Source organism: Natator depressus, chromosome 9 (genome assembly GCF_965152275.1).
Source record: "Natator depressus isolate rNatDep1 chromosome 9, rNatDep2.hap1, whole genome shotgun sequence".
Lineage (NCBI taxonomy): Eukaryota > Metazoa > Chordata > Testudines > Cheloniidae > Natator > Natator depressus.
The window spans coordinates 26,886,165-26,901,930 of record NC_134242.1 but is presented as its reverse complement, the minus strand read 5'-3'; the positions used below and the strand labels follow the sequence as shown (position 1 = coordinate 26,901,930).

General features: G+C 38.2%; 1 protein-coding gene across 1 annotated transcript in view; it reads left to right on the top strand.

Annotated features, from left to right (window-relative positions):
- Positions 1 to 15,766, top strand: part of MED12L (mediator complex subunit 12L) — a 328,770-nt gene that overhangs the window by 229,932 nt on the left and 83,072 nt on the right. The window contains exons 16-20 of the mRNA XM_074963764.1: positions 5,627 to 5,774; positions 6,378 to 6,496; positions 7,871 to 8,014; positions 8,846 to 9,009; positions 10,453 to 10,584. Coding sequence (XP_074819865.1) covers positions 5,627 to 5,774; positions 6,378 to 6,496; positions 7,871 to 8,014; positions 8,846 to 9,009; positions 10,453 to 10,584 — 707 coding nt within the window. The remainder of the gene's footprint in view (positions 1 to 5,626; positions 5,775 to 6,377; positions 6,497 to 7,870; positions 8,015 to 8,845; positions 9,010 to 10,452; positions 10,585 to 15,766) is intronic.

The following is a 15,766-nucleotide window of genomic DNA, read 5'->3' as shown; positions in this document are numbered from 1 at the left end:
TGTACAGTAGTAACATAAATGACACTATGGTATGGCTCACCATTTTGTTATATTGCCACCGAGGATTAGGATTAATAAATACAGATTTTGAAAAACAATAAAAATACAACTTTGTGAGAAACAAGCTAAACATGTCTTTGTAATAGTTCAGGGGAACCTGTTTACTTACAAGCTATGAATTCTGTTTGATATTATGAACTCTCCATATATCTATATCAAACTACAAAGTCCAGTTTGTTTTCTGAGCACACTTTTGATTATAAATCTGTTCTGTGAGTTCACCGTGGCTCTTTAGCCTCCATGTTGAGCTGGAACATACAAGAGGGTTCAGAAGAAATTTTTGCACCTAGCAGAGAGTTAACAATGAAAGTTCTTTAAGTCTTGATTGTTGTCTATTCAAATGGAAGCATCCTTGGACAAAGAGACAGCTACTGCCCAGGGCAAAGCAGTTTTTCAAATGTTGACTCCAGGTGTTTGGTGGTCTAACACCAGAGTGCCTGACAGGGAATTTTGATCACCTGTCAGAGTTTTGACCTTGTGACTGGAAGTCTATAAAAAGAAGTCTCTCTCTCTCTCTCTCTCTCTAGCTGTTTGAGAGAAGAGACCAGAACCAGAAGGCAAAGCTGTTCGGGGGAGAGGAACGACCTTGGATTTCCTAGAGGACTCTGACCAAATCCCCTGAAATGCTCAAAAGTGTCAAGGAAATTGAGCTGGGGAATTGTGTATAGCTGTTCCTTATTTTGCACAGATCTGTGTCTCTCTTGTGCTGTATAAAGTAAAGAATGATTGCTTTAGAAATCTTTTTGCAAGGTCTGTTAATTTACTTTGATTATCACTTGATCCTGAACTGGTAAACTATAAATCAGAGTGCCCACAAGGTTGGAGCTCTGGGAAAGTATGCTACTGGGGAGCCTTTGGGGGGATGGATTCAGCATTGGGCTTGGCGTTTAGGGCAGTTGGACCATGTGGCCTGACTCCCAAGCGGGGTGCCAGACAGAGTGCCTCTGCCTAGGGAGTGGGCTTAGAGGCTACTGGGAATTGACATGAGTCATTTCTAAATGAATAGGTTTGGATAATTGTACTGATTGATTGGCTTTGGCCTAGTTTTGACATGATTGTTGCCTTAGTGACCTTATTATTAAGTAAACTTGCTTACAGTTGCTGCTGTATCGGACGAAGATGATATTTTGACCATGTGCTTTAACTGGAGAATAATGGATACACAAAATGTGCTGCCAAAAAGCCAATTAGAGAAAAACAAGTCTGTAAATCACGTAAAGGGTAAAAGTGGTCTGATCAAGCATGTATCATCAGTGCATGGTCAGTAATAAATCAATTAGGAAAGAGAAATAACATGAAAATAGCAAGGACAACAAAATCAAGCCAATTGACGTTTACACACATGTACTGTAATGAGTTGCATAAGACACACAATATACATAATTCTTAATGGTGATATGAAGAGTATTCATGAATATGTAATTTACGTGTGTATAAAATGTGGTAAATTATAAGGGGCAGTTGGTGCTCCATAGGAAAAATCCATGATGATCTTTCTGTGTCTCAGGAGAAGATAACTGGCCATTGTCTTTTTCTGCTGTCTGCTGTTTTCTACTTTAATAGTGATTGTAATTGCAAGGCGTGTGTGATTCAAATACAGATTGGAATTAATAAACCTGAGTGTCTCAGGCATGAGTGTGTGGCATTCTTACCCAGGAAGGCTGAAGAAGGAGACATTGCTTTGAGCCTACCCAGACCAAAGGGGATACTGTCCCCAGCCTGTCGGTCCAAATCCAACAGCTTGATGAGTGCCCAGCCTGGGGGCACTTGACCCAGGCTATGGCAGTCCTACAAAACCCTCAATGATTTAGATTTTCTTTAATTTTTGTAAAAGAGTCTGATTTGCTTCTCCAAGTTTCTAAAACAAAATTCCGGAGTGGTCAACGATTAGAGTGAAATGTCATGAGGGCTTATGGGCTGCATTTAGAATTATTTTCTTTCTCTGACATGCAGAATGGGGATTCACTGAATAAATATCTGCAGAATCCAGTAAACAGTAAGTTCACCACTGACTTCCTTCACATAAGTTTTGTTTCAGTGCTCAGATGTGTGGAGAAGAAACTGATATGTTTCATCTTTCTCTCAACTTTTCTCTACCCAGGTACGTTTTTCACTGCTAGCAAAAAGAAGTTGGTAGTGGTTTGTCTAGGAAACATGCTAAGTTATGTTTTTAGCTAATGTAGCTCCTGTGGGTACATTGCAGTCAGGGTGTGAATGGCAGCCTGTGTAGACGTATCCTATATATATTGGTCCCAGAATCCTGTAGATCTCTTACCCACTTTATGTTGGGCTTTAGATAGATCTTTTGTTTTGAAAAACTGTTATTTCACCTTATCTTAAATAAGATCACTGCGGTAAGAATTGATCGACTGATCTGTGTATTTAAAAATAGGATTCTATGAAAGTATATTAAATCATTCATAAAAGAAGCAAATGACAGTCCAAGTAAAGTGTGTATTATTTGAACTTTCTGCAGGTCTGAATAATGAGGGAAAAGTAATTCCAGCACAGCGCTGTTCTGGCGGAATCTGCTCTTCTAGGCAATTAGTCAAATGTGATGGGTGGTGATATTGAACCAGACTGCTAAACATCTGTTGAAATGCTGCATTTAAGACATTTTGTTGCAGGATGCATTTGAAACAGACCAGGCCAACAGGGTTATAAATAAAGGATGTCTGCACAGAATGAACACGTCTGCTTTGTGTATGTTTGAATGATCATTCATATAATTTTCTCTGAGCACTTCACTTCAGTGCACTGTACAAATGATAACACGCACAGCACCCTATGTGGTAGGAAAGTCACTGTATCCCCTTTTTATGGATGGGAGAATTGAGGCTAAAAGAGGTGAAGTGACTTGCCTGCAACCATGAAGCAAGTAAATGGGAGTGCTAGGGTTCGTTTCCAGGCCCATGTGCTTTCCTTTTGCTCATGCTGCTGCTTTAATCAGATTCTTTCTTTGGAACGTTGCCCATCAAGGTCTTTTCCTGTTTCAAATGGCATTTCCTCTAAAATGCACTAATAGAGCATTCCAGTAAACTCATGTTAGATTGTTTGGAGAGGATCCTAAAGCAAATGTACTTTCTATGAAATGTATTATAGCTTAAAGGATAAAGTCTTACTGTGCTGATATATCACAGGACTTGTGTGGTTTTTCAGTTGTACCAATGGCTATTAGTAGCATATTTGTGCTGGTTTCTGGAAAGGAAGCTTAAATCTTTTATCGTTGTTGTATCAATACAGAAGGGAAATGTCTGTATTAGTACTGCTTACTGCAGCCCTAACTGACATAAAACGGTTGGGTGTGGGGGAGAATCTGAGTCACATCTGCTTTCAGGGTGATTGTAGGAGTCAGTGGCACAGGCACCAGTGCAGAGTTTGTCCAGATGCTGGCCAAGTGTTTCTGAGGAGGCACAAATGCTCTGATGCTTCCCTGTGGTGCCCAGGGTCATGAGGCACTTCACTACCACCTGCACTTAGCATGAAGAAGTCTTGTCTGTGCTTGCTATGGATCATCTCCCTGATGCCACCAGCCTCTGGCAACACAAGCGCTGCCTTCCAGGCCTCCACAAGACTTGCTCTCTCTCCACAGGTTAGCGATAGGCACACATCAATCCCCGAGTCTTCTGATGATCCCTCTAGAGTGCCCAGCCTCTGATCCACTGAACACTAACAGAAGTCTCAAATTCACTGCTCCCAAATGAATAGTACACATCATGTTACAAGATTCAATCAGGATCACCACTCAACTTCACATACTGTGTGTGTGTGTATGTGTGCGTGCGCGCACATATATATACATACATGGAAAGTATGGAAAGTAAAAATATTAGAAGCAAATGGTTACAAATAAAATCATAACACTCTTTCTCGAGCCTAAACTTAACTCACAAGGCATTCCTCTATCTCCTACAAGTTAGCTTATCCCAAATACTTTCCCCAGCATTTTCAACTAGGCTGGCTGATAGAATCATAGAATATCAGGGTTGGAAGGGACCTCAGGAGTTCATCTAGTCCAACCCCCTGCTCAAAGCATGACTGATCCCCAATTAAATCATCCCAGCCAGGGTTTTGTCAAGCCTGACCTTAAAAACTTCTAAGGAAGGAGATTCTACCACCTCCTTAGGTAACGCATTCCAGTGTTTCACCACCCTCCTAGTGAAAAAGTTTTTCCTAATATCCAACCTAAATCTCCCCTGCTGCAACTTGAGACCATTACTCCTTGTTCTGTCATCTGCTACCACTGAGAACAGTCTAGAGCCATCCTCTTTGGAACCCCCTTTCAGGTAGTTGAAAGCAGCTATCCAATCCCCCCCCCCCCATTCCTCTCTTCCGTAGACTAAACATCCCCAGTTCCCTCAGCCTCTCCTCATAACTCATGTGTTCCAGTCCCCTAATCATTTTTGTTGCCCTCCGCTGGACTCTTTCCAATTTTTCCACATCCTTCTTGTAGTGTGGGGCCCAAAACTGGACACAGTACTCCAGATGAGGCCTCACCAGTGTCAAATAGAGGGGAACGATCACATCCCTCGATCTGCTGGCAATGCCCCTACTTATACATCCCAAAATGCCATTGGCCTTCTTGGCAACAACGGCACACTGTTGACTCATATCCAGCTTCTCGTCCACTGTAACTCCTAGGTCCTTTTCTGCAGAACTGCTGCCGAGCCATTCGGTCCCTAGTCTGTAGCGGTGCATTGGATTCTTCCGTCCTAAGTGATAGCCTCCTTACATAATAGCAAGCCTGTTAGCAGCTTGTCATCACAAACTGAAGGATGCCAGGGTGTCTCTCTGCATCTCAAGGTATGCCAGACCAAACCTTTGATCTTCACCTGAAAACAGGTTGCCCCCCCGATCTCTTACTGTTTACCTCTTCCTGTTCATTTCCTTCTGAAGTCTCTGCAAGCTGGTCATTAGCATTTGTCTCAGTATGCTAATAGACTTCCATTGTAAGACACACAATACATAATGGTCCACCAGGGAGATAAATGTCTCCCACCTTCTGTCTGGAGAAATTTATCTCAAAGCATGCTACTTTTGAGTGACCTGTCTTTAACTACAAGGCCTATAGAATGTAATTTTCAGCATATACTGTATACATAACTACTCACGTACATACATCTCACAATGATTATGATGACCCATGTGACACATACTTTCTGTAGAGACCTTACGTGACCCCTTTTGGTGAATCCAGGGGATCCCTGTGCCATTTGCCAGTTGGCATCAATAGGTTTTTGGGTCACAGGTTCATTAGGGCTTATTTTTGCTTTTGAGATCTCTGCTCAGTATTTCGTATGGGAGAGGGTGAATAGGGAAAGTTGGCAACGGCTAAAGTGAATACTGCAAAGTTCATATTTATGCATCTGAGTTTAAGTGATTTGAGTTTCAAAAGTGCTGTGCACCTGGCAGCTCCAACCTTGGCAAAATTAATCTGTACTATGTAAGTAAATCCAGGTTGTACTTAGTGTTGGAAAGAGAATTAATTGTCTCTTCTTACTCCTTAATAGCAATCAACAAGAGAAAATGAAAGTTGCTTAATTTGCTTGCTTTTCTTGTTTCTCAGGATGAATCTTCTAGTCATGAATGTAACCAGCGCATGATTCTTCTTTATGGTGTTGGCAAAGAGCGTGATGAGGCAAGGCATCAACTGAAGAAGATTACCAAAGATATCCTGAAAATCCTGAATAAGAAAAGTACTACTGAAACGGGGGGTAAATACTGTACTGAGCTTTCCAAAGTCTGTCATGCATAATGTAGGAACTGTGTAGAGAAAGTTCTGGTTAGAGCCATGCAAATTTATAATATAATTTGACTTTCTTTCCTTCCTAATCAACCAACCAAATACTGGCACTACACCTGCTGCATGAAATACCTAGAATAGATCTGCCTTATAACTGTACCAGTACACTTAAAATCATTTCAACGATATGTCTCTCTATCCATATGAATAACTTGGCTGTAAAAATTATGTTCAGGCTAAAATCTGGAATACACTATGTCAGCCTGGAAAGATTTATGTTTACTACCATGTTATCAAAATTGTTTAAATATTTTCAGCCCTTGCTAAATGTCTTTTTTTTTTTTAAAACACTTGAATTACTTTAAAATGTTTTTCCCCAAAGTTGCATCATGTTATATGCTGTGAAATGTTTTTTTCTAAGCGCAGTAAAAAACTGGTGTGAATGGTGTTTTATGTGGTCATATAGAACCAAGCATTTACATTTTTTTAATTTTGTTTTTGAAGCAGTAAAAATGCAAAACTGCATGGGCTCTGTTAAATATAAAATGACCAAAATAATGTTTTATCTGTTAAGTTGGGGATGAAGGGCAAAAAGCCAGGAAGAACAAACAAGAAGTATTTCCAACTCTGGAGACAATGTTCACAAAACTGCAGCAGCTGTCCTATTTCGATCAACATCAGGTGACATCTCAGGTACTTCCTGTGCATAACATTGTAGCCATTTAAGTCGCACTCTTTACATATCAAGTAGGAAGAAAACTGTATAATAAAAAAATCTGATCCATACATAGTATTAATTTTTAATGCACTAGTACTTTAAAGACAAGTGAAATACTCCCTCGATATTTTTAAATACCTTCTCCAAATTGTTTATTTTGTACTAGCAAGATGTTAGCAAAGCTATTACTAATGTCATGAATATTGTACAGTACATATGAAATATTTGGAACTATCACTATAATATTCAGCTATCTCTATGCATAGATTATTAATTGACTGCAATGTATTTATTGCTCATTACTAAATTAAATGCTTCTTTTCAGTTCATCAGTTTTGTGCAGTATGCCACTCATCTGTCTAGGGTGCAAATTATCATTAACTTTTTTCATGAAAGATGGTGAAATCTTTTCCATGTTTCTGTTTAACGTGTGTGTGAGAGAGAGCTAGAGAGAGTGAGAGATTAAATCTTCACTTGATTTAAATTTTTTGTAGGATTTAAACATTTTAGCTTATTTTTGCTTCTGCTATCAAAGCTACTTTAGTAAATAACTACAAAACACAAATAATGTGTGAATTGTTTTAAATTACACGTGGACTTTCCACAGAGAGACTTTTATCAAGAACTGCAAATTTGTTTCCATTCAAAACATGCTAGTTTGTCAACATAGACTTTCAACGTTTAGCGATAAAGTGATTAGTGCTAATTATCATTATAAAAATGCCATTAATGCCAGTAACGTTTCCTTTAAATATATTTTTGAGATCGGCACCGAAAACAAATCATAAAAGAAAAGTGGGCATAAATTCAATAGATTTAAAAATCTTGTATAGCACATTCTTGAGAAGTTTTTTGGATGATTTTGCTAAATATGTTTTGTGATTGATTTTTATTAGTAAAGCATCTTAGCAATTAATCATAATGATCAATAAAATAAGTATGAATTTTAAAATGGTCAGAATTCCTAAAGATTTAAACATGGATTCAACACTACAAATTACATTTTTAAAACATCTCATAAATAATAGAAATGAAATTGCAAAAATTGAGAATAAGTTGATCCATTTAGGCGACAAGGCAAATTTTTTGTCTTGTTTTTGCTGGCATAGAACACAAAACTGAGTCAGAATTGAATATACATTGTAGTAAACCAGTAACTAAAAAACCTTTCCTCAGTTATCAGTTACTAGAGCATTGGCATGTTGTAAGGTGCTTTTATTATCTGATGCTTTAGTGAACAATTATGGAAAATCACTTACCTAAATTGATGTTAGAAGTGTTAATATTTAGGAAGAGAAATACTCAGTTGTTATAATGTTTTAATACACAGATGTTTTTCATTTTCACAGATCTCGAGTAATGTTCTAGAACAAATAACTAGCTTTGCTTCAGGTACATCATACCATCTTCCTTTGGCTCACCACATACAGCTTATCTTTGATCTTATGGAGCCAGCACTCAATATCAATGGGCTTATTGACTTTGCTATACAGGTAACAAAGTGATTGCTTTGTTCTTATGTATGTCAGGACAAAGCTACAATGTGATGTTTCCATAAATGGTATGTGTCTAACAAATAGGCTTGTAGTTTGTATAACAGTCACATGCAGAACAGTGACATGCTGTACAAATAAACATTCTGTGGTGTTAGAGTAGATTTTTTTCCACTCACATTATAAATATGAAATTATTACCTTGATATTAAACATATATCTGACTGGCATGTGTCCCATGGATAGGACCTGTCCTGGTTGTTAGGAGATCTGGATTCTTCTAGATTTGTGACTTTGTGCAAATCACTTAACCTACCCATGCTTCAATTTCCCTACCTGTAAAGTGGGGCTGCCAATACTTAACTTCCCTTTTGCAGTCCTTGGAGATCTATGGATCAAACTCACTATATAAGAGCCTTTTGTTTGCAACTGTACTTTTATTTTTTCTTAATAATTGGAGAATGTATTCCAATTGTCTTTGAAATGTGCTGTAGTTTTTCAAAAATAGCAATTCCAGAACATCTTAGTCCAGAATGTCTTATTTAATATGGTTTCAATGTCTATTTTAATCTAAAGCACTTCTCTGTCTTATGCAACGGTTGTCTAGACACAAGAAACTTTCTACATCTGTGAAGAAAAATTCTTTGTGTGTGTGTTTTTTGTACTGTTACAGTACTTTCTTCTTGACTTCTAACTTATTAAATAACAATGAATTTTAGCATGTTATTGTATGATGTTTCAGTATCTTTTCTCATTTATGATTCTTGGAAATGTTTTGTATAGCTTAATTTGGAAAAAGATATTCAGTTCAGTATTTATCTTATACTTTAGCTGTTAAATGAACTGAGTGTTGTGGAAGCAGAACTACTGCTGAAGTCATCCAGCCTGGCAGGAAGTTACACCACAGGATTATGTGTGTGCATTGTTGCTGTTTTACGGCGTTACCATGCCTGCCTAATTTTAAATCCAGAGCAGACTGCACAAGTTTTTGAAGGGTTTGTAGCTGCTGTATTTTTTCTGTTTGTTTATAATATGCATAATTAAACTAAGAATATATTCAAATATGTCAGCTGTATACATTGCATTGCATATAAATCATTCAAAAACCATTTAAACTAGTGCAAAAATTCAGTTTGAATGGTTTATTACGGTTAAGCTTAAATCATTGAGGAATTGACTTAAGCTAACTTGATATAACCTACTTTTACACTGAAATAAGGATTTTACATTAGTTTAACTAAATTTTTTTAAATGATTTATACACAATGCAATAGTTGCTCTGTAGATTTTTGCACTGATTTAGCTAAACTGGTTTTAAATATTCTTTAAGATCTGAAGTGGTTATCTGTCCTATTAGCTGTGGGTAGTTACAGAATGGTTCACTCAAAGGTAACATACTGTTGTTGTTTTTGCTTTGTGTTACAGTAAGTTCCCAAGTGTTCCACTGTGTTGGGCAGTATACAAACATCAGATAGGACAGTCTTTGCCCCCAAAAGCTAACACTGTAAATAATGACAGGTGGGCATAGAACACACTGGCCTCTCAAGTGTGACAGAAAAGGGCGAACAGTAGGTAACTGTCCCAGTATAAAATCATTGATGCAGAGGATACTGTGGTCTTCCTTCCTCAACAATGCCTTATTGACAATCACTGTAGACGCAGGGAGAGCCAAATAACATATGAAATGTATGCTTCCATGTACTGTTACAGTGATATTAGCTAAAAACTGAATTCCATTGGTGCAAAGCCCAATTAAAATGTGAAATGCTTAGTCCTTCTCTGTGCACATTAAGATTATGCTGTGCTAGGTTAGTAATTGTTGCACACTTTTGTATCATTATTATTAGGGAACAGGGCTCTAAATCTTTGATCTGTTTTTCATGGCCCTGATTGTGCAATGAGCTCTGTTTGGGCAGACCCCTGTGGCCTGTGTGGAGCCCTCTTGATGTCGGTAGGAATTCCCTTGTATGTAATTCACTGCAGGATTGTGGCCCGTATGTGTAAAATACTAAGAACACTTAACTATTTTCATTTTAAAATTGTGACACTAGGTTTCAAATGAAACCCTTTATACCTATTGAGAATGCATTCACTTAGACTTTTCTATGGACGTAGACCATTGTCTAGTTATTGGCATGGGTATGTTAATTTTATAATATTAAAATGTATAGTTAGGTATTAGAGAGACAAGGTGGGTGAGGTAATATCTTTTATTGGACCAAATTTGTTTGGTGAGAGAGGGCAAGCTTTCAAGCTTATGCAGAGCTCTTCTTTAGGTCTGGGAAAGGTACGCAGAGAGTCACAGCTAAGTGCAAGGTGGAACAGGTTGTTAAGACAAGAAGTTAACACTTTACAAGAGACCATTCAAGGTGAAATGGGCAGTTAATAAGTTTTCAAAAGTCTGAGTTGGAATTAATCTCGGATTTTTTTCCCTCCAGATTATGTGGTGTTGTCAAGCATGTTGTTAATCCATCAGAATGTTCTTCTCCAGAAAGATGTATTTTAGCTTACCTCTATGATCTCTATGTGTCATGTAGCCACCTGAGAAGCAAATTTGGGGACCTTTTCAGGTTAGTAGCACAAAGATGTTACAAACTTAAATTTAACTGTAGAATCTACTAACAAGCAGACTTCTGCCTTTATGTATTGTAGTAATGAACTTTTAATTCAATTTATCTGCTCTTTAAAATGCACCTTTTCTACTTGCTAGTTTTCCTTTGCCCTACTTGTGAACCATTTTGCCTACACAGACTGTTTCAGGTTTGAAACAGGTCATGATACTGCTTGAGTGCTCAGAACAGCAGGCATACCTCTGTGCCCACTGACACCTCATTGAAGTCAGTGGAGCTCCATGTGGGTACACAGATCCACCTGCAAGTTGCTCAGTGCAGGAGGGACCTATGAGGGTAAGTGCCCACGTGCTCATGCACACATACAGAATAGAGATAATGCTAGCAAAGTAGTTTAATTCTGTTAATTGCAGTTTAGTTTTCATTAATTTAAGATCCTCCGTAATGTACTAGTACTGTAAATCTACTGTAATAACTATACCATCACTGAAAATAATGACGGCTTAGCTGACACCAGTACAATACTCTGCTTACTAAATCTGTCATTAGAAATAGGTAGAGAGACATCAAAAAGTGTGTCGTTTGCAAGGTGCTATATTGCAAACTTTCAGTTCCTTGTTCTAAACTGGAATCTTACTTTAGAAACCCCGAAGTCAGTATTTTTGGCTATTTTGAAAAAGACCTTTTGTCTGTGCACTTGCTTATTGTGAAAGTTACAAACCAGCTTACTCACGTTTTTCCCCCACTTATCCTTGTGGGTTTGATCTGCATGTTTCATGTTTGCATTGCATAGTTATCTGAGAGAGTTACCAGTAAGAGAACCTGTGGATATTGTAAATGGATTTACAAATGCACATGGCCAGTATTTCTACAATGTTGCTTAGTAAAAAATTATGAAATATGGGGTAGCTTCTTAACTACAGATGTGTCTAAATAAAACAACAGTGCATTTATTCTACTGCTCACCTCGTCCCCAGATTTTTCAACTCCAAAAGCTACGGCTTAATAGAGCATATAAAATGGCAACAAAAAAACCACCCACCCCCGCAAAAAATCCCATAATCAAAAAAGAATCTATTTTATTGGTGTCCTATAATAATACTTTAAAATGGCATGCTAATAACATGGGAGTTAACTGTGTTAACTGTTAACTGCATCTGCACACAGCACTTGTTTGACAGGTTTTCCTGTCCAGCGTAATTAAAAATGACTGATTTAAAATACAAACCCTCTGAAGACTGGTAATTCATAAAGAAATACAGGGGGTTCCTTAACTATAGCAGTGCACACAAGGCACTAGCGGTACAATAGTTTAATCTTTGATGGTGCCTTACTGTGTGTGACACACAATAGTTAACTACTTCAATCACTCTTTCAGCTGCTCTCTACCACACTGCAGGTGCCATTGGTTCCCTCTTTTAATAAATTTCAAAATATATTAAAATGCTGTATTTAAGAAAACATTCACTTTATACTTGACTCTTACCTTCTCTTGACTTCTGGCTTTAAAGGTGGTTTTTCTGGTATCATCCTAAACAGCTGACATAAGGAAGCCTACTGGAGCTTCCAGACGTTTTTATTTACTAATGTTTACTACACTTCCTTTTTTTAAACTCTCTCTTCACATTTTTTTATGATTCTGATCTTCCGGCCACTCCCTCAGCATAACATGTTATCAGAAATTTAGTTTACAAATCCACTGTATTAAGATATGGTTATCATTGTGACCATTAGGAAAGAAGAATAATTCTGTTTTGTGTTCCAATCTGTAGAATAGATTTAGTACAAAAATTTCTGAAGTAGCTAAGTCCCATTTTCCAAAGCACCTAAGAGGAAAGACCATTTGAAAGTCAATGGGATTTAGGCTCCTAAGTAGTGTCAGTGCTTTTGAAAATGCTGTCTGAATCCCTAATTGTTTGGTTTTGGCCTTCTTCTGCACTGTATGCGTACTGTACTTACGTTGTTTTTCAGGAAGCTAATATGTTCCATAAGCCTGTTTTACATCTATTAACAAAGTTTGAGCTGATTCTGGCATTTATTAGATTATGTTCAGACTGTAACTTGTGCTGCATGGGTTGGGGGATGGAATGTAATGAGCTTTCCCCCTTCTACCTACACCACTTGTGAAAAGGCTAGTCGCATTGTGACTAGTGAGTGAAGCCCCCCCGCTATATGCTACAATTCCAACAGTACTGGATTCTTTAAAGGGGCAGAGTGAGATGAGGACCATGTCCAGTGTAACTGGCCAGGCTCAAGAGGAACACATGCAGCCTACATTTTTAATGGGTGGTAGAGCTAAGGCTGCAGTGTGTCCTTCCTCCAAGTCTCAGGAGGAATCCTGGCTGAGTCTTTCTGAGGATCCTTCTGCAAAGTGGGCCCCAACCTGCCAACATATAAGTGGGTCTTTAAGACGTAATCTAGCCTTCAATCTTTAAGCAGCATGCAAATGATTAGAAATGTGGAATAAGAAGCCCCATTTCAGAAACGGTAAGCTACTTATCTCAAGGAGAGGAGTTTTGTTAGTATTGAAGAAAAAAAAAGCCAGATTTTCAGGTGAAAGTCATGCGAGCTTTTTTACCTTTAAACAATGAGTTGTATGGAAGTAGAAGTATGGTGAGCGGCAAAGTTCTGTAGGCTTCAGTGAAGTTAAATGTGGACGCAGGTACAAAGGCTGATTTTACAAAATGAGAGGAAAACAGAGATGATGGAGAGAGGTTTTGTCAAATAAATAGTGAAGTAAGTGGAATTGACATTCAGCATCTTCAGCAACAGGCACTTCCTTCCTTACATACCAAAGGAGTAGCTGGTTCTGCAGGGTCTGGATTATCCAGTACCTCTGGTGGTATACTTTTGGCTCCAAACTACATAAAACTCCGGTCTCATTACTTTGCTTCAGCAAAATGTGTGCCAAAGTTATAGTGCTGATTCATTGATTGATTGATTGATTAATTCATTACATGTACAGCTACTTTGAGCTATTCCATTGGATAAAATACACAAAATAATACAAAAAGGATGCACATGTAAATAACCACTGCAGCTCTCAGCGCACTTTCTCCTCAAAAGCTTAAGGGAAGAGAGAAAAGATTGATTTCACAGTTGTTTCTGCGGTGTTCATATTACTTTGGTGTCTTAATAATTACAAGCCAACTGCATCCCTTGTTGAACTACTGACTTCAGGGTAGTTGCATGAAGGATAATTTTTGTCCACTTAAGAACATAAGAATGGCCATACTGGGTCAGACCAATGGTCCACCTAGCCCAGTATCCTCTCGTCCAACAGTGATCAGTGCCAGATTCTTCAAAGGGAATGAGCAGAACAGGGCAACCATCAAGTGATCCATCCCCTGTCATCCAGTCCCAGTATCTGGCAGTCAGAAATTTAGGTACTGCAAGCCCAGAGAATGGGATTGTATCCCTGACCATCTTTGTTAATAGCCATTGATGGACCTATCCACCATGAATTTATCTAATTCTTTTTTTAACCCAGTTATAGTTTTGACCTTCACAACATCCGCTGCCAATGAGTTCTACAAGTTGACTGTACATTGTGTGAAGAAGAACTTTCTTATGTTTGTTTTAAACTGGCTGCCTATTAATTTCATTGGGTGACCCCTGGTTCTTGGTTTATGTGAAGGGGTAAATAACACTTCCTTATTCATTTTCTCATTGCCATTTATGATTTTATAATCTTCTATGATATCCCCCCTTAGTTGCCTCTTTTACAAATTGAAAAGTCCTAGTCTTTTTAATCTCTCCTTAGGGTTATGGAATAGCTCATATGGAAGCTATTCCATAACCCGGATCATTTTTGTTGGCCTTCTCTGTACCTTTTCCCATTCTAATATATCTTTTTCAAGATGGGGTGACCAGAACTGCACCCAGTATTCAATTGGTGGGTGTACCAAGGATTTAGTTTGTGGCATTATGATATTTTCTGTTTTTTTATCTATCCCTTTCCCAATGGTTCTTAACATTCTGTTTGCTTTTTTGACTGCCACTGCATGTTGAGCGGATATTTTCAGAGAACTATCCACAATGCTCCAAGATCTTTCTTGAGTGGTAACAGCTAATTTAGACCCCATCATTTTGTATATATGGTTGGGATTATGTTTTCCAATGTGCATTACTTTACACTTATCAACAGTGAATTTCATTTGCCATTTTGTTGCCCTTTTTAAGTCTTTCTAGTCTGCTTTGGATTTAGGCTGTCTTGAGTAGTTTTGTATTGTCTACAAACTTTGCCACCTTGCTGTTTTACCCCTTTGTCCAGATCATTTATTAATATGTTGAACAACACTGGTTCTAGCCCAGATACCTGGGTAACACTGCTATTTACCTCTCTCCATTTTGAAAGCTGGCCATTTATTCCTACCCTTTTGTTTCCTATCTTTTAACCTGTTATTGATCTGTGATAGGACTTTCCCTCTTATCCCATCACTGCTTAGTTTGCTTAAGAGCCTTTGGTGAGGGACCTTTTCAAAGACTTTCAGAAAGTCCAAGTCCAAGCTTGATTTTTGATACTTTTTTGTATTTTTTTTAAAGACAAATTTAGCTACTCTCGTCCTTTCTTTTCATTGGTTTCCCTATGATTAGAGAATACTTTGAATAATGTGACTGTGTGATGCCAGAGGTCTGGATTTCCTATTGTGGATCCCATTTGCACTGATGGAGATGACAGCAACTGATAAACCAAAAGACTAATGGAGCTCGTCTCCGTACGATACCATTTAACACCATAGACACACAGAGCAATGACCATTTAAACTGCTTCTGACTGTGGAAGAGGTAGTGATGTATTTCAAGATAAAAAAGGCAAAAATCCACAAAAAATTGTTACTGATGGTTCCTTGTTTCTAGTAGCCACCTCTCTCTCCCAGTGCATCTGTCTCCCCCAGCCTGAGGTCAACATATACCTATGGCACTCAGTGATGTGAAAAACTCACACAGAAAAACCCTTTCCATCACTATAGGATGTGTCTAAGCTATGGCACTAGTGGCATAGCTGCAGTGGCATATCTGTGCCACTGTAACACCTGTAGTGTAGACATGGTCTCAGATTCAGTGCCTTTCTGCCTCTCACCAGAGGTCAGAAACTCCTCTTCCTGGTCTTGGAGAATGGACCACAGTGAAAATCCCAAGAATAATTTACGACCTAAAATATATTAAATGAAAACAAGTT